The sequence below is a fragment of the Sapajus apella genome, unplaced genomic scaffold (genome assembly GCF_009761245.1).
Source record: "Sapajus apella isolate SASKATOON/1434 unplaced genomic scaffold, GSC_monkey_1.0 scaffold12, whole genome shotgun sequence".
Lineage (NCBI taxonomy): Eukaryota > Metazoa > Chordata > Mammalia > Primates > Cebidae > Sapajus > Sapajus apella.
Window position 1 is genome coordinate 27,202,514 of NW_022436952.1, and position 24,224 is coordinate 27,226,737.

The 24,224-nt window shown below is 40.7% G+C and overlaps 1 protein-coding gene and 1 pseudogene across 11 annotated transcripts in view; one reads left to right on the forward strand and one right to left on the reverse strand.

Annotated features, from left to right (window-relative positions):
• RAD51C (RAD51 paralog C) overlaps positions 1 to 24,224 on the forward strand; it is a 59,233-nt gene that overhangs the window by 30,992 nt on the left and 4,017 nt on the right. For 3 of the 10 annotated variants that reach the window (XM_032280666.1, XM_032280668.1, XM_032280669.1), the window contains exons 5-7: positions 5,621 to 5,752; positions 16,609 to 16,675; positions 17,627 to 17,687. In XM_032280666.1, coding sequence (XP_032136557.1) covers positions 5,621 to 5,752; positions 16,609 to 16,675; positions 17,627 to 17,687 — 260 coding nt within the window. Of the gene's footprint in view, positions 1 to 5,620; positions 5,753 to 16,608; positions 16,676 to 17,626; positions 17,688 to 24,100; positions 24,123 to 24,224 lie in introns of those variants that run through there. The other 7 variants (XM_032280673.1, XM_032280670.1, XM_032280675.1 and 4 more) reach the window with 3 other exon arrangements.
• LOC116553292 lies at positions 10,795 to 11,685 on the reverse strand (annotated as a pseudogene). Its single transcript, XR_004269689.1, has one exon. The product of XR_004269689.1 is annotated as a 40S ribosomal protein S4, X isoform-like (transcript).

Sequence of the window (24,224 nt, forward strand, 5' to 3'; positions counted from 1 at the left end):
TTTCTTTTCTTTTCTTTTCTTTTCTTTTCTTTTCTTTTCTTTTCTTTTCTTTTCTTTTCTTTTCTTTTCTTTTCTTTTCTTTTCTTTTTGCCTGATTGATCTGGCTAGAACTTTTAATATACTGTTGAATAGCAATGATGAAAACAGGCATACTTGTCTTGGTCCTGATCTTAGGGGAAAGCTTTCAGACAATCACTATTGACTACTTTGATTTTCATTATGTACAGATTATGTAATTGTGAATTTGCCTACTTGGTGAAATTTATTTGTAATGTCAAAATCAAAATTATTACTGCTTTCTTCTTCTTTTTTTCTTTTTCTTTTTTTTTCTTTCTTGAGACAAGATCTCTCTCAGTTGCCTAGGCTGTAGTGCAGTGGCATGATAATGGCTTACTGCCCACAGTCTCAACCTTCCAGGCTTAAGTTATCCACCCACCTCAGTGTCTGAAGTAGCTGGGACTAAGGTGCATGCCGCCACACTTGGCTAATTTTTGTACATTTTTAGAGACAGGGTTTTAGCATGTTATCCAGGCTGGTCTGCACCTCCTAGGCTCAAGTGATCCTCCTGCCGCAGCCTCCTAGCGTGCTGGGATTACAGGCAATGAGGCACCGCACCTAGCCCCAAGAGTGCCTTTATAGTCATCTGCAGACATATTAGTCCAGGCTACCACAACAAAAATAACATAGACTGGATGGCTAAAACAATAGAAATTAGGCCAGGGACAGTGGCTCACGTCTGTAATCCCAGCCCTTTGGTAGGCTGAGGTGGACAGATCACTTGAGGTCAGGAGTTCGAGACCAGCCTGGCCAATATGGTGAAACCCCATCTCTACTAAAAATGCAAAAATTAGCCTGGTGTGGTGGCGGATGCCTGTAATCCCAGCTACTTGGGAGGCTGAGGCAGGAGAATTGCTTGGACTCGGGAGGTGGAGGTTGCAGTGAGCCAAGATTGTGCCACTGCACTCCAGCCTGGGTGACAGAGACTCTGTCTCAAAAAGTAAAATGAAATAAAAATAATAAAAACCATAGAAATTAATTTCTTAGAGTTCCGGAGCCTAGAAGTCCAAGATAAAAGTTCTAGCTGATTCAGTTTCTGGCAAGGGCTTTCTTCCTGGCTTGCAGACAGCCATCTTTTTTTCTGTGTCCTCATATGATAGGGAGGAAAAGAAGGAAAGGGTGAATCCCCTGGTGTCTCTTCTTACAAAGACACTAATCATATTGGGTTAGGGTCCCATCTTTATGACCTCATTTAACTTTGATTATTTCCTTAGAAGTCCTTTCTCCACATACATTCATATTGGGGTTTAGGGATTCAACATAATGAATTTTAAGGGGACACAATTCAGTTCCCAGAAGTTTGCCTCTGCCCCCCATCCCCCTAATTCATGTCCTTCTTGTATCCATTCCATCCATACAGCCCCAGAGGTCTTAACTAGTTCCATCATCAACTCTAAAATTCAAAGACCTTATCTAAATATTATCTAAATCAGAGATTGGTGAGACTCAAGTTATAATTCATCCTGAGGTGAAATTCCCTTCCAGCTGTGAACGGTTGAAATCAGACAAGTTATGTGCTTCCAAAATACAATGGTAGGACAGGCATAGGATGAACATTCCCATTCCAAAAGGAAGAAGTCAGAGGGAAAAAAGGATTATGGGTCCCAAGCAAGGCAAATTTCTTTCTTTCTTTCTTTCTTTTTTTTTTTTTGAGACAGAGTTTCACTCTTGTTGCCCAGGCTGGAGTACAATGGCATGATCTCAGCTCACCTCAACCTCTGCCTCCTGGGTTCAAGTGATTTTCCTGCCTCAGCCTCCCATGTAGCTGGGATTACAGGCATGTGCCACTATGCCCGGCTAATTTTATATTTTTAGTAAAGACAGGGTTTCTCTATGTTGGTCAGGCTGGCCTCAAACTCCTGACCTCAGGTGATCCACCTGCCTCTGCCTCCCAAAGTGCTGGGATTACAGGAGTGAGCCACCCGCCTGTAATCCCAGCACTTTCAGAGGCTGTGGCAAGCAGATCATGAGGTCAGGAGTTTGTGACCAGCCTGGCCAATATAGTGAAACCCCATCTCTACTAAAGATACAAAAATTAGCCAGGCGTGGTGGCGCATGCCTGTAGTGCCAGCTACTCGGGAGTCTGAGGCAGAAGAATTACTTGAACCCGGGAGATGGAGGTTGCAGTAAGCTGAAATCACGCCACTGTATTCCAGCCTGGCGACAGAGCGAGACTCCGTCTAAATAATAATTTAAAAAAGAACAATCCTTTGCTTTGCTTTCCTTTGCTTTGATGATCTAACTTCCAGGCTCACTGGAGTAGCAGAGTCACCCTACTGCTCTGTGGGGTGGCCCTGCCCCTTCATCTCTCTGCAGGGGCCCCAACCCTCTGAAACCAAGGAAGGCATAATAGCACTGCCCCCGGGCTTATGGTAAAAGTGGCATCTCTGAGGATCTGTGATCCCCTTTGGCATCATTTTTTGCTTTTCTTGAGGAATAGGGCACATTCACAGTCAAGTTAACTCATGGTTTTGTTTTGTGGAATCCAGGAAGTCCAATACCTTCCTTCATTCTTTCCTACTTTCTCTGTCCTTTTTAGTTCAAACTAGCGGTTTCTGCTGTTACAACACCTTATCTGTTACTGGCTTCTGAGGTGGCTGATTAACATCAAGCGTAAGCTATTTATAGAGTGAGTGTCCGACCATACTTTTGGTCTTCTCTCTAGAGCAAGCTTTCTTATTTTTAGCAATATGGATAGGCTAAGAATTTTTCAGATCTCTAAGTTCTAGTTCCATCTTGCTGAACAGTTCCTTCTTCAATTTATCTCTCTCCTCTTGCATTTTTACTATAAGTGCTCTAGGAGGAACCAAGCCACTTTTTCCACACTTTGCTTAGAAATATCCTGAGATAAATAGCCAATTTCATTTCTCACAAGTTTTAGCTTCCATAAAATACAAGAGCACAGTCAGCCAAGTTCTTTGCCACTTTATACTGAGGACCAGCTTTCCTTCAGTTTCCAATAACGTGTTCCTCATTTCTGTATAAAGCCTCACTAGAACTGCCCTTACTGTTCATATTTTCAATATGTGCCTCAAAACTTTTCCAGCCTTTGCTTATTAGCCAATTTCAAAATCAATTCCACATTGTAGTACTATTTGTTATAGTAGTACGTCTCTTCTCTTACCGCCCAAATGTACCATACCTCATTTCTTGATACTAAAATCTGTTTTGGTCACCTCAGACTGCTATAACAAAAATGTTATAGTCTGAATGGCTTGAACAACAGAAATTTTATTTTCTTACGGTTCTGGAAACTAGAAGTTCAAGATCAAGCTTCTGGCTGATTGATTCCCAGTGAGAGCTCTCTTCCTGGCCTGTAGATGGCCACCTTCTTGCTGTGCCCTCATGTGGAGAAAGGAGGAAGAGTGAGCTCTTGGGTTGGTCTTTTCTTCAAGGACACTAATCCTCTCAAGTCAGGATGTCATTCTCATGACCTCATTTTATATTAATCACTACCTTACAGGCCCTCTCTCCAAATACAATCACATTGGGAAATAGGGTTTCAACTTATGATTACTGGGGAGGCAGAGCAGTGGTCATGTGTAGAGTCATGAAAAATTGAATAACCCTGTACACACATTCTGAGCTGAGGTTGAACAAGGTCATGGTCTGCCTTCTCATTTGAGCTCTCATACTGTAAACAAGTGTCCTTTTCATAGTCTTTATAATGCCACTTATTTTTTCATTCTTGTGGTTTTTTATTAGTGTTTCACTGTTCTTCACTTCATCCAGTTTTATTTTCTTCATAACTCCTATAATTATCAGAAATTATCTTATTTGTTTGTTTACATATTAATGGTCCCTTACTCCACTAGAACATAAGTTCCAAGAGAGCAGGGACCTTCTCTCTCATTCACTATATTCTTTTCTCTTACTTACTATATCATCCCCAATGCCTGGAACAGTAACTAGCATGTAGGAAAGGAGATGTCAATGGATACTTGCTAATGAAGAAATGAATATTCTAAATGAAATGTTAAAAAACAACTTACTTAGAGGCTTCATAAAAGCCTCTTCTTTAATCCAACCCTTACTAGTTAGAAAAAAACATAGCATTGTAGTTTTTTGTGTTTGTTTACATTTGGATTAATTTCCAGATTCTTTTTGATTTTGGGATCTTAAGTTTGTATATTGATTTATTCTTCTAACCTCACTGTTTATGTTTTGTTTTGGAGGGCTTTCTTTTGAAAAAGTTTTGTTCTGTCCCCCAGGCTGGCGTGCATGGCATTGTTCATTGCACCCTCGAATTTCTGGGCTCAAGCAATCCTCCTGCCTTAGCCTCCCAAGTAGCTGGGATAATACGTATGTGCCACTGTGCCCAACTAATTTTTTGAACGTTTCAGACATGATCTCACTATGTTGCCCAGGCTGGTCCTGAACTCCTGAGCTCAAGTGATCCTCCTGCCTCTTCTCCCAAAGTGCTGGAATTATAGGTGTGAGCCACTATGCCCAGCTTCTGTTCATGTATTGATGTGTTACTCTAATTTCACTGAGTTATTATAATTAAAATAATTATAGGTGAAATGTCTTTTAGTTTTAAATTTATTTATTATACTTTAAGTCCTGGGATACATGTGCAGAGCATGCAGATTTGTTACTTTGAAATGTTTTTATGATAGTTTCACTTATAATTACTTAGATCATGTGATGAGTGCAACAGCCATAAAAATGTTTATCATCTATAGGTAAACCTTGGTTGGAATTCAAGATAAACCTCCCTCATGGTGAATACTGTATTATAACAGATTCTGTAATGGCTACTTGTCCTATAGTGTATTAAGGAGGGAAAGTGTACCAAGAATTAAGTGTTTGAAGAAGATATTATAATTTAATATTTGAAAGGTTATTTTTTTATTTGTTTCTTTCTTTTTTTTGACTTAGAGTCTTGCTCTGTCACCCAGGCTGGAGTCAGTGGCGTGATCTCAGCCCACTGCAAGCTCCACCTCCCAGGTTCAAGTGATTCTTCTGCCTCAGCCTCCTGAGTAGCTGGGACTACAGGTGCCCACCACCACACCTGGCTAATTTTTGTATTTTTAGTAGAGATGGGCTTTCGCCGTATTGACCAGGCTGGTCTCAATTTCCTGTCTCATGATCCACCCACCTCATCCTACCAAACTGCTGGGATTACAGACATGAGCCCGTAGGGTTTTTTTTTAAAGAATCATAAAAGGAACCCTGAAGTTAAAATTGGTATATTTAATTGACAAATTTGTTGTTTTAACAAGACTTTTTCTTTAAGCGTTTTCACAAGTTTTACGAGGACTTTAAATGTGCTTTTTATCAGTAAAGACTGTGTACAGTGGCAAGTTATAAGAAAATTATAATAATTACTTTTTTAAAGTTGATAAATTATCAAAGCAGAGTCCATTTTAATTTTTAGTGATTATTGCAGAAAGTATTGAGTGAACAGCTTTGTAACTTTCCACAAGAAAGCCATACTTTAGACAGTTGGAAATAAACCCCCTAGATTTTAAGATTTTTTCATGTAATGGACTATGGTTTTTGGATATCATCTTTATTATATTTTTCATACCAAATCTAATATTATCTCTTTTGTATTTAGGTTCGGTTGGTGATAGTGGATGGCATTGCTTTTCCATTTCGTCATGACCTAGATGATCTGTCTCTTCGTACTCGGTTATTAAATGGCCTAGCCCAGCAAATGATCAGTCTTGCAAATAATCACAGATTAGCTGTAAGTATTAACTAGTGAAGAGAGTTATACAACAAAGTCAAGACTGTATAAAATGTTAATGTCAAAATGTATAAAATGAAATAGCAAAATAGCATTTGCCTGAGTAATAAATAATATAGATATGCAGTTTTGAGTAAAGTTTCTGTTTGGTTTGGTTTCTATTTAAAAAATTCTAGTCATAAGTGTCAGCTTTCCTTCAAAAAACAAGTGTAATTAATATGTCATTTTAAAAAATGGACTTTGTAGCAGGGCACAGTGGCCCACGCCTGTTATCCCAGCACTTCCAGAGGCTGAGGCAAGCAGATCACAAGGTCAGGAGTTGAAGACCAGCCTGGCGAACATGGTGAAACCCTGTCTTTTTACTAAAAATAAAAAATAAAAAAAATTGGCCAGGCATGGTGGCACATGCCTGTAATCACAGCTACTTGGGAGGCTGAGGCAGGAGAATTGCTTGAACCCAGGAGGCGGAGGTTGCAGTGAGCCAAGATGGCACCATTGCACTCCAGCCTGGGCAACAGAGCAAGACTCCATCTCAAGGAAAAAAAAATGAACTTCGTTTGATAAAGAAGTCTCACCTTTGTTAATTGCAGTGTCTTCTTAGTTTAAATAAACTTTGGATGTTTTTCAGGTCAACTCTTCCAACATTCCTGGTTTTCTTTTACTTTGAGTCTTTGATTATTATGTAATATATAATCACAGATTCAGATGGATTTAAACATTACATAGTGTAAACAGCCTAGATGATTTGAGGTAGAGCTAAATAACTCTTGAAGATTTGAAATGTGAGGAAAGAAGTAAATATAGGCTCAGAAGTGAAGAGTTTTTTTTTTTTTCTTTTGAGACAGAGTCTCACTCTGTTGCTCAGGCTGAAGTGCAGTGGTGTGATCTCGGCTCACTGCAGCCTCCGCCTTCCAGGTTCAAGCAGTTCTCTGCCTCAGCCTCCTGAGTAGCTGGAATTACCGGCACTTGCCAAAATGCCCAGCTAATTTTTTTGTATATTTAGTAGAGATGGCATTTCACCATCTTGGCCAGGCTGATCTTCAACTTCTGACCTTGTGATCCACTGACCTCGGCCTCCCAAAGTGCTGGGATTACAGGCGTGAGCCACCACGCCCTGCCTATATCTATTATCTATCTATCTATGTATATATTTTTTAAGTTTTGCCTTACTCCTTTTTAATTGCCTGTTTGCCGTTACTTCCTATTCTGAAACTGCTTCTCACCATTGACACAAATACACACACTTGTCTGGGAGTAAGATGTAAGAAGGTCAGACTGCTTAGCTTGATTTCTTTGTCTTTACCTTAATTAGAGAGACCTTAGCACATGCTTGTAATACATCATAAGTAAATAATGAACTTCCCCAATAAAATCATTTCAAAGCAGACTTTTTTTCTTTGAATTTCCAGATTTTTGCCATATGCTGAAAAGTATAGTGCCAGTGTTTGAATTACTTCTTGCTTAAATTAATTGTAATTTAGCATTTTGTTAATGTCAGTGAAGAGCCCCCAGTAGGGGGCACTCAAGACTAATGGGTCGCATAGTTCCTTCTTTTATTTATTTTTTGTTTTGTTTTGTTTTTTGAGATGGAGTTTTGCTCTGTTGCCCAGGCTGGAGTGCAGTGGCATGATCTTGACTCACTGCAACTGGGAGGCAGAAGGCCTCCCAGATTCAAGCAATTCTCCTGCCTCAGCCTCCCGAGTAGCTGGGACTACAGGTGAACGCTGCCGTGCCCAGCTAATTTTTTGTATTTTAGTAGAGACAGGGTTTCACCATGTTGCCCAGGCTGGTCTTCAACTCCTCAGCTCAGGCAGTCCATCCGTTTTGACCTCCCAAAGCATTGGGATTACAGGTATGAGCTACCGCACCTGGCTCCTTATGTTATTTTAACAGAAATAGCTTCATTTCTTCTAACTAAAAAAGCAATCCAAACAATAACATCAGATAGTAGGTAGTGTTTAAGAAGAGTGCTGTAAATATAAACATCCTAACGTGGAAGAAGATATATACAGATATATTACTGAGTGAAAAAATTTAAGTCATATATAAAATATATTTAATGTCATCCCACGTTAGAGAAAACTTAAAATTATATGTATGCATTTATATTTGTATATGTGAAGAGAAAGATCTGAAAGGACCAAAACATTAACAGTAGCTACTTCTTTTTTATTTTTTTGGAGATGCAATCTTACTGGAGTGCAGTGGCGCAATCAGGGCTCACTGCAGCGTCAACATCCCAGGCTCAAGTGACCCTTGCACCTCAGCCTCCCTAGTAGCTGAAACTACAGGTGCATTTCGCCATGCCTGCTTCATTTTTGTATTTTTTTTTTTTTTTTTTAATAGAGATGGGGTTTCATCATGTCTCCTAGCTGGTCATTAACTCTTGGGCTCAAGTGATCATCTGCTTACCTTAGCCAAAGTGCTTGGATTACATGCATGAGCCACTGTGCCCGGCTTTGGTTACTTCCAAGGATAGGATTTTGTGGGGTCAGGGACACACTTTTCCCCTCTCACTTTATAAATTCTTTGCTTGAAGGTTTTTTTCCCCCCCAATTAGCATATATATATATATATAACATGTATGGCTTTTGATAATGTATTTTATAATTTTAAGGCCAGATGTGGTGGCTCACACCTGTAATCCCAGAATTTTTGGAAGGTCAAAGTGGGAAGATCGCCTGAAGCTAGGAGTTTGAAACCAGCCTGGATGACAAAGCCTGACCCCATCTCTAAAAAAAAAAAAAAAAAAATACATAAGAATAATTGGCCAGGCAAGGTAGCTCATGCCTATAATCCCAGCACTTTGGGAGGCTGAGGCAGGCAGATCATGAGGTCAGGTGTTCAAGACCAGCCTGACCAACAAGCTGAAACCCCATCTCTACTAAAAATACAAAAATTACCCAGGCATGCTCCTGTAATCCCAGCTACTTGGGAAGCTGAGGCAGGAGAATCGCTTGAACCCAGGAGGCGGAGGTTGCAGTGAGCTGAGATCACACCACTGCACTCTATCTAGCCTGAGCAACACAGCGAGACTCCATCTCAAAAAGGAAAAATAATAATTTTAAGGTATTTTTTGTTTATTTTTTGAGACAGATTGTTGTCCAGGCTGGAATGCAATGGCCTGATCTCAGCTCACTGAAGACTCTGTCTCAAGAAAAAAAATAAAAGAATATTGTATGCTTTTTTTTCCTTCTTTTTTTTTGAGACGGAGTCTAGCTCTATCGCCCATGCTGGAGTGCAGTGGCATAATCTCGGCTCACCACAACCTCTGCCTCCCAGGTTCAAGCGATTCTCCTGCCTTAGCCTCCCGAGTAGCTGGGATTACAGGCGCATGCTACCATGTCCAGATAATTTTTGTATTTATAGTAAAGACGGGGTTTCACCATGTTGGTCAGGCTGATCTTGAACTCCTGACCTTGTGATCCGCCCACCTCAGCCTCCCAAAGTGCTGGGATTGCAGGCATGAGCCACTGCATCAGGCCCATGTATGCTTTTTGTAAAAAAAAAAAAAAAAAAAAAAAAAAGTTCTAAACAATAAAAAATGTAGAAAGTGATTATTCATTACCCAGAAATGGTGTAAATATTGTTATCTGGTGTAAATATTTTTGCTGACTTTATGCATATACAAACTTACTTTTTAGAAAATGACGTCATGCCACAACAGTGGCTCCGCTTGTATCCCAGCACTCTGGAAGGCCAAGGTAGGAGAATCAGTTGAGCCCATGAGTTTGAGACCAACCTGGGAAATACAGTGAGACTTCGTCTCTACAATTTTTTTTTTTTTTTTTGAGGCGGAGTCTTGCGCCGTCGCCCAGGCTAGAGTGCAGTGTGCTATCTTGACTCACTGCAACCTCTGGCTCCTGGGTTCAAGTGATTCTCCTGCGTTAGTCTCCTGAGCAGCTGGGATCACAGGTGCGCACCACCACACCCGGCTAATTTTCTTTATTTTTAGTAGAGATGGGGGTTTCACCATGTTAGCCAGGATGGTCTTAATCTCCTGACCTTGTGAGCCACCGTGCCTGGCCAATTTTTTAAAAATGTTAGTCAAGTATAGTGGCATGCACCTATAGACCTAGCTACTTGGGAGGGTGAGGTGGGAGGATTCCTTGAGGTTGGGAGGCGGAGGTTGCAGTGAGTCAAGAATGTACCACTGTGCTCCAGCCTAGACAACAGAACAAGACCTTGTCTCCAAAAACACAATAAGAAAAAGAAAATGTGGTCATATACATGCTATTATGCAAAGCAGCTTTCTGTTTTTCACTTAATACAGTATGAACATTTTTTATGTACACTACTTTTTTTGTTTTGTTTTCCATGTACACTACTTATAAGTCTGCTTTACGCTAACAGCTATGTAGTATTTTGTTGTATGATTGTAGCATGGGATTTTTTTGTATTTGTTTTTAGGTTTTTTTCTTAGACGGGGGTTTGCTCTGTCACTCAGGCTGGAGTGCAGTGACATGATCTTGATTCACTGCAGCCTCAATCTCCTGGGCTTAAGCAATCCTTTCACCTCAGCCTCCTGTGTAGCTGGGACTACAGGCACACACCACCACACCCAGCTGATTTCTAAATTTTTGGTAGAGGCCAGATGCGGTGGTTCACATCTATAATCCCACCACTTTGGGAGGCTGAGGCAGGCGGATCAGTTGAGGTCAGGAGTTAGAGAATGGCCTGACCAACATAGTGAAACTTTGTCTCTACTAATAATACAAAAATTAGCTGGGCGTGGTGGTGCACACTTATAGTCCCAGCTACTCAGGTGGCTGAGGCAGGAGAATCACTTGAACTCGGGAAGTGGAGGTTAGAGTGAGCCAAGATCATACCACTGCACTCCAGCCTGGGCGACAGAGCAAGACTCTGTCTCATACATACATACATACATACATACATTTTTTTGTAGAGATGAGGTCTCACTATGTTGCCCAGGCTGGTCTCTAACTTCTGGGCTTAAGGAATCCACCTGTCTCAGCCTTCCATAGGCATGAGCCACTGTGCCGGGCCTGGAACGTAGGGTTTTTTTTTTTTTTTCTTTTCGCTATTAATCATGCCACATGATTTTTAATTACGCATAAAGATCTATCATATCACCCAGGGACCATTTCACCCACTGCTCTGTTTGGCTGCCAGTCTTTTGTCTCTCTCTTCAGCAATGGTGAGGCAGATACCCTTTCCTCGGGGAAGAGAAATCCATGGTTTGTTGCCCTTGCCAATAACAAAAATATTGGAAAGTCGAGTGGCAAAGCTGTTGCCATTGGCATCTTTCACATGAACCACATCAAAAGATCCAGGGTGCCTCTCTCTGTTGGTAATCACACCAATTCTTCCCAGGTTAGCACCCCAATTACCATACACAGGTTACCAGTGTCAAACTTGATGAAATCAGTAATCTTGCCAGTTTCCAAATCAATCTGAATGGTATCATTCACCTTGATGAGGGGATCAGGGTAGCGGTTGGTGCGAGCATCATGAGTCACCAGATGAGGGATTCCTTTTGTGCCCAGAAAGATTTTTCGTACTTTGCACAATTTGTACTTGGCCCCCTCAGGTGTAATACGATGTACAGCAAAGCGACCCTTGGTGTCATAGATCAGACGGAAATTCTCTCCTGTCTTGTCAATGCTGATGACATCCATGAAACCAGCAGGGTAGGTTATATCAGTTCAGACCTTGCCATCGATCTTAATGAACCGCTGCATGCAAATCTTCTTTACTTCATCTCCTGTCAGGGCATACTTAAGTCTGTTCCTTAGGAAAATAATGAGGGGGAGACACTCTCTCAACTTGTGAGGACCGGTGGATGAACAAGGAGCAAACACACCGGTCAATTTATCCAGCATCCAATGCATTGGAGCTGCCACCCGCTTCAGATGCTTCTTGGGACCACGAGCCATGGCTGCGTTAGGCAAGGAAAGAGCAGAACATAGTTTTTTAACCACCTCTCTATTGATTTTCTCTTTTTTCTTTCTTTCTTTCTTTTTTTTTTTTTTGTTTGAGATGGAGTCTTGTTCTGTCACCCAGGCTGGAGTGCAGTGGCACAATCTCGGCTCACCACAACCTCCACCTCTAAGGTTCAAGAGCTTCTCGTACCTGAGTCTCCCAAGTAGCTGGGATTACAGGTGTGCACGACCACAGCTGGCTAATTTTTGTATTTTTAGTAGAGATGGGGTTTCGCCATGTTGGCCAGACTGGTCTCAAACTCCTGGCCTCAAGTGATCCACCCTTCTCGGCCTCCCAAAGTGCTGGGATTACAGGCATGAGCCACCACACCTAGCCAAGTATAGGATTACAGGCATGAGCCACCACACCTAGCCTAGAATAAATTTCTTAAAGTGAAACTGTTAGGCCAAAGAAATAGATTTTTGAACATTTGTTATATATTATAAACTTACCCTCAGAAACCGTGTTCCGGGAACTCTTGTTTTCCCATATCTTTACCAGCTTTGGGTACCAGTCTTTTAAATGTTTGCCAAATTGATATGGGGAAAGTCGTTTAAAAAATATGTTTCTTGGCCTGGCACAGTGGCTCATGCCTGTAATCCCAGCACTTTGGGAGGCCAAGGAGGGTGAATCACCTGAGGTCAAGAGTTTGAGACAAGCTTGGCCAATATGGTGAAACCCCGTCTCTACTAAAAATATGAAAAAATCAGCTGGGTGTAGTGGTTTGCTCTTGTAGTCCCAGCTGTTTGGGAGACTGAGGCAGGAGAATTGCTTGAACCCAGGAGGTGGAGGTTGCACTCCAGCTTGGGCTACAGGGCAAGACTCCATCTCAAAAAAGTTTCTTTATTAGTATAATTTTTTAAACAGCTTTAATGACATGTAATCCATATACCTTAAAATATATCCTTTTAAAGTGTACAATTCAGTGATTTTTAGTGTATTCACAGAGTTTTGCAGCCATCACCACTATCTAATTTTAGAATATTTCCATCACCCCAAAAAAGAAACCCCCACCTCACAATGACCTTCAGAATATTTAAAATGTCTGCTCCTTCACTGTCACTTTTCAAATCTCATGCAAATTTTTCTTGTGGTCAACTATAACCTTGTACCCTATGGAGAAAGTAATTCTGGGTTCTGGGAAACAGAGTTCCAGGTTTTTTTTTTTTGTTTTTTTTTTTAAAAAACTCTCTTTTCTGCTGGGCACAGTGGCTCACACCTGTAATCCTTGCACTTTGGGAGACCGAGGTGGGTGGATCACCTGAGGTCAGGAGTTTGCAACCAGCCTGGCCAACATAGTGAAACCCCGTTTCTACTAAAAATACAAAAAAAATTAGATGGATGTGGTGGCGGGCGCCTGTAATCCTAGCTACTTGGGAGGCTGAGGCAAGAGAATCACTTGAACTGGGAGGCGGAGGTTGCAGTGAGCTGAGGTCATGCCACTGCACTCCAGCTTGGCCAGCAGAGTGAGACTCCATCAAATTATTTTAAAAAAAGCACTTATTCTTTAGAAGCTTGGCATAATCATGTAATAATTTTCATTTGTATCATGGAGGCCAATCGTTTTGCAAAAATAATATAATTAACTATATAAATATTTGCTAAAAATGGAAATTCTAATTTTGACATGTCGAATACCTGGTAAATCAGTAGTTTGATTTATGTTTTCCAGAAGATACATAATGGGTAAACTAAATACTCTCTAAAGCAGCACTGTCCAGTAGCACTGAAGGAAAGATGAAAATGTACAGTCTAGTACAGTAGCTGCATGGCTGTTCACTTGAAATACAGCGAATGCTACTGAGTACTGGATTTATAGTTTTAATTTAACTTTTAAAAGCTACACATGGGCCAGGCACTGTGGCTCATGTCTACAATCCCAGCACTTTGGAAGGCCGAGGTGGGAGGATCACTTGAGGCCAGGAGTTCAAGGTTAGTCTAGACAACATTGCAAAACCCTGTCTCTACAAATAATTTAAAAATTAGCTAGACATGCTGGTGCATACCTATAGTTCCAGCTACTAGGTAGGCTGAGGCAGGATGATTGCTTGAGCCCAGGACTTCAAGGCAGTAAGCTATGATTGTGCCCCTGCACCCCAGCCTGGGTGACAGAATGAGACCCCCTCTCTAAGAAATATTCTTTTAAAAGGCTACCAATTTAAGTTCCTGCTTAGCTTATTCTTAGGTGCCTGATGTGAGGTAACAAAGGGAGAATGCCCTACGGTATGTAAGGGGAGAGGAACTAGAAGAAAATTATGTCATCACCTTGGTATCTAATTGAGATCTAGGTGGATCACAGATTTTTCCTTTGTGGCTAAATAGAAATTTTGGCCAGGCATGGTGGCTCACGCCTATAATCCCAGCCCTTTGGGAGGCCGAGGCAGGCAGATCACGAGCTCAAGAGATCGAGACCACCCTGGCCAACACCGTGAAACTCTGTCTCTACTAAAAATACAAAAAAAATAGCCGGGCGTGGTGGCACGTGCCTGTGGTCCCAGCTACTCAGGAGGCTGAGGTGGAAGAATTGCTTGAACCCAGGAGACGGAGGTTGCAGTGTGCCAAGATTGCGCCACTGCACTCCAGCCTGGTGACAGAGCAAGTCTCTGTCTCAAAAAAAAAACTGCGTCTCAAAAAAAAAAAGAAAGAAAGAAATTTTAGGGTGTTACCAGTGCAATGGTAACAGTCAACCTTTTTTTCCTCAGGTTTTTTTTTTTGTGTTTTTTTTTTTTTTTTTGAGATGGAGTTTCGCTCTTGTTGCCCAGGGTGGAGTAAAATGGTGCAATCTTGACTCACTGCAACCTCCACCTCCTGGATTTAAGTGATTCTCCTGCCTCAGCCTCCAGAGTAGCTGGAGTTACAGGTGCCTGCCCCAATGCCTGGCTAATTTTTTGTATTTTTAGGACGGGGTTTCGCCATGTTGGCCAGGCTGTTCTTGAACTCCTGACCTTAGGTGATGTGCCTGCCTTGTCCCTGCAAAGCACTGGGATTACAGGTATGAGCCACCGAGCCCAGCCTGTTTCTGTTTTTTTTTTTTTTTTTTTTTTTTTTAAAACTCGTTTTTCCCCTCGTTACCCAGGCTGGAGTGCAATGGCACCATCTCGGCTCACTGCAACCTCCGCCTCCTGGGTTCCGGCAATTCTCCTGCCTCAGCCTCCTGAGTAGCTGGGATTACAGGCACACACCACCATGCCCAGCTAATTTTTTTTGTATTTTTAGTAGAGACGGGGTTTCACCATGTTGACCAGGATGGTCTCGATCTCTTGACCTCGTGATCCACCCGCCTCGGCCTCCCAAAGTGCTGGGATTACAGGCTTGAGCCACCATGCCCGGCCTGTTTCTCTTTTCTTATGTAAAAAATTCATTTTCAGAGTAAACAACTTTTTCTTACTGTTTTTCATGGAATTTTGTTATCAGTTTTAGCTTGCAATATTAACTCTTTTTTCTGGAGGGAAGATCTGTATTAGAAGCATATATAAAGTAACCATTTCTGGAAATTTTGGGGTGGAAAAATAACAGATCTGACTTCTATGTTAAGTCAGCCTTAAACACTTTTGTTTTCCCTGTTTTATTTAAAATTATTATCTTTCAAAACCTGGAACCTTTTTTGTAGGTCAGTATTTATTCCAGTATTTATTAGAATTAACAGTATGAAACTTTGAGGGCCACCTGTGAGTTCCAAAGCAACTCCTGTGGCTGTTACTAGCCGCCTAGCATAATCATAATTTGGAGTCATTTGACCTGACTACTAGGATTTTTTTTTTCCTAGTTCATCTACTTATATTGTACTTTCTTTATGATTTTAAGTCTCTCCTCATAATTTGTTGCCTCAGTTTCTTTTTTTCCTATAAGATTATAAACTAATACTATATTTGCGCCCTTCCTAAAAATGTAAACATTGAGGTATTTATTAAGGATTTGATATTCCTTTGAATAAAAATATTCTGGGGAGGCAATAGTGATAAAGAACATGGACTCAGGCCAGTTGCAGTGACTCATGCCTGTAATCCCAGCACTTTGGGAGGCTGAGGCAGGTGGATCACTTGAGGTCAGGAGTTCAAGACCAGCCTGGCCAACATGGTGAGCCCCCGTCTTTACTAAAAATACAAAAATTAGCCAGCTGTGGTGGCAGGCACCTGTAATCCTAGCTACTTGGGAGGCTGAGGCAGGAGAATCGCTTGAACCTCGGAGGTGGAGGTTGAAGTGAGCTGAGATTGCGCCACTGCACTCCAGCCTAGGCAACAGAGCAAGACTCAATCTTTCTTTTTTCTTTTTTGAGACAAGGTCTTGCTTGATCACCAGGCTGGAATACAGTGACACGATTACGGCACACTCCTGCCTCAACCTCCTGGGCTCAAGCAATTCTCCCACCTCAGCCTCCTGAGTAGGAGGGACTACAGCTGTGTACCACCATGCCCAGCTAATTTTTTAAAAAGTTTTTTGTAGGTCAGGCACAGTGGTCCATGCCTATAATCCCAGCACTTTGGGAGGCTGAGCCAGGAGGATCGCTTGAGCCTAGGAGTTCAAGATCATCCTGGGCAACATAGCAAGACCCTGTCCCTTAAAAAAAAAAAGTTTTGTGAGTTAGATGTGGCAAACTCCTCTAGTCCCAGCTATTCAGGAGGCTGAGGTGGAAGGATTGTGTGATTTTAGGACTTGAAGGTCAACCTGGGCAGCCTAGCAAGACCCCATCTCTAAAGTATGAAAATAAAATATTTTATGATCAGTAGAATCGTGTTTTCAGATAACTGCATATTTTATGGGTAGATTTTTAAAGTTTTTTTATCAGAAAAATTTTTATTACATAAATGGCCGTCTTAAATAGGTAGATTATTTTCAGATTACCAAAATCACAAGACTTTACTTGATAATTTTTAAAGAGACTCACCTAATTTTCTTGCATTTTGTTTTTATAGGTAATTTTAACCAATCAGATGACAACAAAGATTGATAAAAATCAGGCCTTGCTCATTCCTGCATTAGGTGGGTAATCAATGAGATAAACATTTTAGTTAATCACAGTTTTTCCTATCTCTTATTTGATTCTCATTGAGTACTGTAAGCTCCATGAAAGCCGACTGTATTTGTCTTGTTCACTGGTTAATCTTAGCACTAAGTACAGCACCCTTAGATACTGACTGTTTCTTTTAGTTACTTAACATTGAATGACCAGACGCAGCATCTCACACCTGTAATCCTAGCACCTTGGGAGGCTGAGGTGGATCACTTGAGGCCAGGAGTTCAATAATAGCCTGGCCAATATGGTGAAACCCCATCTCAACTAAAAATACAAAAAATTAGCCAGACATGGTGGCACACAATTGTAATCCCACTAACTTGGGAGGCTGAGGCATGAGAATTGCTTGAACCTGGAAGATGGGGCTGTGAGAAGCTGGAATCATGCCACCGCACTCGAGCCTGGGTGACAGAGCGAGACTGTCTCAAAAAATTGAGGATCTACTATCTAGCAACTACTGTGTCAAAGATTCTTGCCCCCGGAGAATTCACAGTGTTAGGCAGAAGGAGGGGTGAATCCACTTAAATCACACTACAGTGAATATCGTGGTTTTGTTAGAATGCAATGCTTCAAGATGTATGTCCACTAAAATCTTAAAGAATATTCTACCAGAGTTTTTACTTTTCTTCTGGAGGTCAGAAATAGGCTTGATGATATGGAAAATTGGCAAATATATAGACTCAGACTATTAAGGTTTCTCAAAGCAAATAGAGGATAATGATTTGCAATATTCCCCTAGATAGGTAAAAATCTTTTAATCTCAGGATGTTACTCATTTCCCAGGTTTTTTTTTTTTTAAAGCAAGTATACTTTTGTTATGTTAAATTAAAGTAAGATTATATTTGATCAGAGGCATTCTGAGAAATTTATAACCAAGTAAGTAAGGCAATATACAGTTATTATGTTCTTTACTCCAGGGGAAAGTTGGGGACATGCTGCTACAATACGGCTAATCTTTCATTGGGACCGAAAGCAAAGGTCAGTATAGAAACAAGTTAATAATTCTGAATATTGGGTTAATTATACTGAATGAACACTTAGAAGTTTCTTAGAGCTAGTCCTGTGGGTTAGATATACAATGATCTATATTGTTGTCTTGTCTGATATCACCTAGAGGAAACATAGAAATGTGGTGTTATTACTGCACATTTAGCTACATAGGAAATAATCTGGAATATTTAAATGATGGGGTGCATGTACCTGAAACGAGTAGGTGGCCAAGGAATGCCATTTTCTAAAGCTCTTTGAAATCATTTATTAGCCATGTAGAAGGAGGTTAGTACTCTATGTTCCTGGAAGAGATTGAAAAGAAAGAATAAAATCAGGACAAAAGGAAAATTGTTGAACTTAGCTTTAAAATTAATTTATTTGGAAGATAGGATTGTTTTTCTCAGTTGCTTAGTGTATTTCTTGTATGAAATTGTGTCTGTTATTTTTTTTCTTTTGGATTTTGCTGTCTGGCTTTTATTATCCAGTTTCACAAGTATTGTTCTTTAAAAGTATGGCAGCATGAAATCTTTGTATTTGTTTTTAAAGCAGCTGAGCAAGTGAACAAAGCAGCTTTTATTTTCTTGAAAATAGGCCATTGAAAGCTGTGAAGTCTTTCCTACACTTATAGAAAATGTCAGATTTATGCTAGCCTCTCTGCTTTGTGATTAATTAGTATAACCTAGAGATCTTGGTTTGGAAATGCTCTAATAAAGGGAGAAATTACGTTAGCATGCAAGCAAAGATGGACTAAAGGGCCACTTCAATACATATTGGGCCTAGCCAGTGAAATTGTCTGTTTTTTAATCTGCATTTCTTTGTTGTTCTACAAACAAAAAAATCCTGCCTGACCAAGTTAGGTTTTACTGACCTGAAGCTCGTATCATAATTGATTATACTTCTGTATATATCTTTTGCAACTGATCATGCAGTTTGTGTCTACTTTAAAAATGGTATTTCCAAAGAGATCAGGTAATGTTTTTCCCCCCAGCAATACGTAGTACTTTACTATTGACTACCTCCCCCAAATTTAAACAGATTTTTTACTCTAAACCAATATGACTGTTAAATTTGCCTCTTAATTTTTTTTCTATGATCACAAGTTAAGATAGTTCCCCTAAGTTTGTAAGTAAGTCACTGTCTACTAGATTCACAAAAAGAGTTCTTTTCTCAGCACCAAACCTTATTATAAAGATTTGGCAACAGTTCTCCAGCTAAGAGTCTTTTGAACATATTCTTATACTTTCCCAGTTTTAGATTATTCTGTAAAGCACATTCCATCATTTATTTTTTCTTAGGAATTCTGCCTGAGCTAGTATACAGTAAGTAGTCTTCTTCAGACTATAATTCACTAATCACTTGAACTAGGGAGGTGGAGGTTGCAGTGAGCTGAGATCATGCCACTGCCCTCCAGCCTGGCAACAGAGTGAGACTCTGTCTCAAAAGCAAGCAAAACAAAACAAAAAAACAAGAAAATGATGCACAACACCAATATTGAATATAGATAGATTTGGGAGAAATCTGTTCTATAATATTTTTTCTACATTGCATAATATTTTATTTTTTTAATTTTTATTTATTTTTCATACTGTCATTTTAGTCAGTGCTTGCTTGTGCTAGGTATTTTACTAGGCACTTTATTTTTTCTTTTTTTGAGACAGAGTCTCGCTCTGTCACATAGGCTGGAGTGCAGTGGCACGATCTTGGCTCACTGCAACCTTCGCCTCCCAGGTTCGAGCGATTCTCCTGCCTCAGCCTCCTGAGTACCTGGGACTACAGGCGCATGCCACCACGCCCAGCTAATTTTTGTATTTTTCGTAGAGACGGGGTTTCACCATATTGGCCAGGATTATCTCAATCTCTTGAGCTTGTGATCTGCCTGCCTCAGCCTCCCAAAGTGCTGGGATTACAGGCGTGAGCCACCGTGCCTGGCTCACTAGGCACTTTAAATACAACATTTAAGATAATCTTTTCAATAATTATTTACAGAACCTATACCTATTATTTTAATCTTTTTTTAATCTTAGCCTATACCCTGACCTATTATTATTAAAAGTCAGAAAACCAAGGCCCAGAAAAGTTAACTGAATAAATAAGTAGTAAATAATAGCTACTATTTATTGAATATTTATTAACTGGCCTTTATTGTGCAAAGTACTTTGTGTGGGGGGGTATGTGTGTGTGTGTGTAATTTTTATTTTCCACATAATTCTATGAAATTGTATTATCAGATGAGATCAGGCAGGTTCATGGTGGTATGCCTGTAGACTGAAATAGTATTATCTACATTTTATAGCTGACTTTGTAAACCATTTTTTTTTTTTTTTAGAGGGAGTTTCAAAAAAACTTTTTGAAACTCTTTTTGTCCAGGCTGGGGTGCAATGGCGAGATCTTGGCTCACTGCAACCTCCGCCTCCCAGGGTCAAGTGATTCTCCTGTCTCAGCCTCCTGAGTAGCTGGGATTACAGGTGCCTGCCACCATGTCTGGCTAATTTTATATTTTTGGTAGAGACAGAGTTTCACTATGTTGACCAGGCTGGTCTCAAACCCCTGACCTCAGGTGATCTGCCCACCTCAGCCTCCCAAAGTGCTGGGATTACAGGCGTGAGCCACTGCACCCAGACATAGCCGACTTTATAATAGAGTGTGTTCCTTTTCTCCTATAATAACTGTTCCTAGAAGGTAATTGTAGTATTGTATTGATTGCCAGCCAATCTGAATATGTAGCTTATTGCCTTTTTTAGGTAAAATCTTTTTTCTTCAAGTCTTTCTTTTTTTTTTTTCAGGCTGTGGATATATGATAAATAATGTACATACTTTATGTAATCAAAATAAACTGACCTCATTTAATAGAGTAGTTTTGCTCTTTATCATTTGAAGCCAGACATCTTTAAGTTATTAAAGTTGCATGAGCTTGAGCCCCAGAAGTTGGAGAACAGCCTGGGTAAGATGGCAAGACACCATCTCTACAGAAAAACAAAAAATTAGCCAGGCATGGTGGTGCACACCTATAGTCCTAACTACTTCGGAGGCTGAGGTGGGAAAATCACTTGAGCCCAGGAAGTCAAGGTTGCAGTGAGTTAATGATTGCGCTATTACACTTTAGGCTGGGCCACAAAATGGGACCTCGTCTATAAGATATTAAAAAAAAAAAAAAAAAGTTACATGGGGCCGGGCTCAGTGGCTGATGCCTCTAATTCCAGCACTTTGGGAGGCCAAGGCACCAGAGGTCAGAAGTTCGAGAACAGCCTGGCCAACATGGCAAAACCCTGTCTCTACTAAAACTACAAAAATATTAGCAAGGCATGGTGGTGGGTTACTTTAATCTCAGCTCCTCAGGAGGCTGAGGCAGGAGAATTGCTTGAACCTAGGAGGCAGAGGTTGCAGTGAGGTTGGGCAGCAGAGCGAGACTCCATCTCAAAAAAAAAAAAAAAATGTTGCATGAAATTTTGTATGCTTTATGCTTTAAAAACTTTATTTTAAAAGGATGAAAATGGAAATTCATATCAGGGAAAAATAGTTATAAAGATGAACACTTTTCATTTGGATAGGAAGACTAAAAATCTTTTTTTTTTTTTTTTTTTTCCTGACACAGGGTCTTGCTTTGTTGTCCAGGCGGGAGTGCAGTGGTGCAGTAGTATGATCTCAGGTTACTGCAGCCTCAACCTCCTGGGCTCAAGCAGTCCTCCCACCTCAGCCTCCCAAGTAGCTGGGACCACAGACATGTACCACTACACCCAACTAATTTTTGTAGAAACAGGGTTTCGAGATGTTGCCCAGGGCAGTCTTGAACTCCTAAGCTCACGCAGTCCAGTCACCTTGGCCTCCCAAAGTGGTGGGATTGTAGGCATGAGCCACGGTACCCGTCCAGAAATAAAAATCTTAAATAGCCAAATTTATATTGGGAATTGAACTTAAGTGTACTATCTCATGCTCCAGACCCCATCCTTTACCAGTAACACCTGATTTTTACCCTTAGACTAATGATGGAATAATATTCCAACAGTTATTAAAATAAATACCTTTATCTGTGTCTTTATAATATGTGGGTTTTCCTCCAGTTTGCATATTCATGATTATATGAGGCCAAGATTATTCATAATTGCACTACTCTTTGCCAAGAAGATCTGGTGGTAGAGTAATAAATCAACACCCACACACAGTGTTTCATATGTGTGCTCAGTGTTAGAGCACAAATTGTGCTTCTGTCTTGTTTCTTCCTGACCTAAACTATGTAGTTCAGCCATATGTTAAGCCACATCTCAGCTGGGGCCATGAGCCAAGTGATTCTTTGGTTTAGTTTTTCATTTAAAAAGATCTCTAGCCAGGCGCAGTGGCTCACGTCTGTAATCCCAGCACTTTGGGAGGTCGAAGCGGGCAGATCACCTGAGGTTGGGAGTTCGAGACCAACCCGACCAACATGGAAAAACCCCATCTGTGATCAAAATACAAAATTAGCTGGGCATGGTGGCAAGTACCTGTAATCCCAGCTACTCGGGAGGCAGAGGCAGGAGAATTGCTTGAACCCAAGAGGCAGAGGTTTTGGGGGTGAGCCGAGATCGCGTCATTGCACTCCAGCCTGGGCGAGAAGAGTGAAACTGTCTCTGAAAAAAAAAAGATTTCTAAAAAGACATAATATATAAAAATGGTATTTTTACCTAGAAATTTGAGGTTGATTTTCAGCCTGAATAATTAATGCCCCTTTGACTTTAGGATTCTTTTTGTTTGTTTTTTGAGATGGAGTCTCACTCCGTCACCCAGGCTGGATTGCAGTGGCACAATATCAGCTCCCTGCAACCTCCACCTCCCTGGTTCAAGCAATTCTCCTGCCTCAGCCTCCCAAGTAGCTGGATTACAGGCATGTGCCACCACACCTGGCTAATTTTTGTATTTTTAGTAGAGATGGAGTTTGACTGTTTTGGCCAGGCTGGACTCGAATGCCTGACCTCAAGTGATCCACTCACCTCAGCCCCGCAATGTGCTGGGATTACAGATATGAGCCACTGTGCCCAGCTGACTTAAGGATTCTTAATAAGCATGTAAATGCTTCTTAAAGCTTATTACTTTTTAATAATTTCCTTGGGATAAATGTACTGGGTACCTTTTTTGGACATACTGTTGATATGAGGTGATTTGGATACTAGTAATTTTTTGGCAGGCCAGCTGATTTTTGTCATTCAAAAAGTGATTTCCTAATAAAGGCAGGTTAAAATACATCTTGCCTCTCTTTTTTTTTGTGAATTTTTGCATTAAAGATAGATTATCAACCCTAAAAGTTTATAATCCCACTCAACACATTCTGTTGCCCAGGCTGGAGTGCAGTGATGCAATCTTGGCTCACTGCAACCTCCGACTCCTGCTTCAAGCGATTCTCCTGCCTTAGCCTCCCGAGTAGCTGGGATTACAGTTGCACGCCACCACACCCAGGTAATTTTTGGTTTTGTATCTTTAGTAGAGACAGGGTTTCACCATGTTGGCCAGGCTGGTCTCAAACTCCTGATCTCGTGATCCGCCCACCTCGGCCTCCCAAAGTGCTCAGATTACATGCATGAGCCACCATACCTGGATCCACACAGCTATTTTTATATTACATATTACTTAGCAGTTATTTTGTTTATGTGTAAAGTTGCATTTATGGAGTATAGGACATTTTGGATTCTGCTGTTTTTGGTCTCTGTTTTTCTTTTGAATTGTGTCTGAGAAGAGGGGCAATTTCAAAATTAAGAGAGTAACAAATCATAGCCAGAATGTCCTTTTTGAATTGCCTTTGAAAGCAAATCATTATATTTTGTGTAAATAAATGACCCTTATAACTCTGAGAATCTTATTTTCCATTACTTTAGAATCTGTATTTTGTGTATTATATCAGGTTTTTTTTCCATCCAAGGGGCAGGAGCATATTATATCCGTTTTATTAAATTGTGGTTATATATATATAAAACATAAAATTTTCCACTTTGGCCAGGTGCGGTGGCTCATGCCTGTAATCCAAGTACTTTGGGAGGCTCAGGCGGGTGGATCACAAGGTCAGGGGATCGATACCATCCTGGCCAACATGGTGAAACCGCGTCTGTACTAAAACTACAAAAAAATTGGCTGGGTGTGGTGATGCACACCTGTAGTCCCAGCTACTCGGGAGGCTGAGGCAGGAGAATTGCTTGAACTCATGAGGCAGAGATTGCAGTGAGCTGAGACTGCGCCACTGCACTACAGCCTGGGCAACAGTGCGAGATGCTGTGTCAAAAATAAATTTACCACTTTAACAATTTTTACATATAGTTGATTGGCATTAAGTACATTAATATTATGCAACCATCATCATCCATTTTCAGAACTTTTTTCATCTTCCCATACTGAAACTCTGTACCCATTAAATGCTAACTCTCATTTTTTTTTACCCTTAGCCCCTGACAATCACCATTCTACCTTCTGTCTCTGAATTTGACTCGTCTACCTACCCCATATAATTGGAATCATACAATATTTGTTCTGGTGTGACTTATTTCACTTAGTATAATGTCTTCAAGG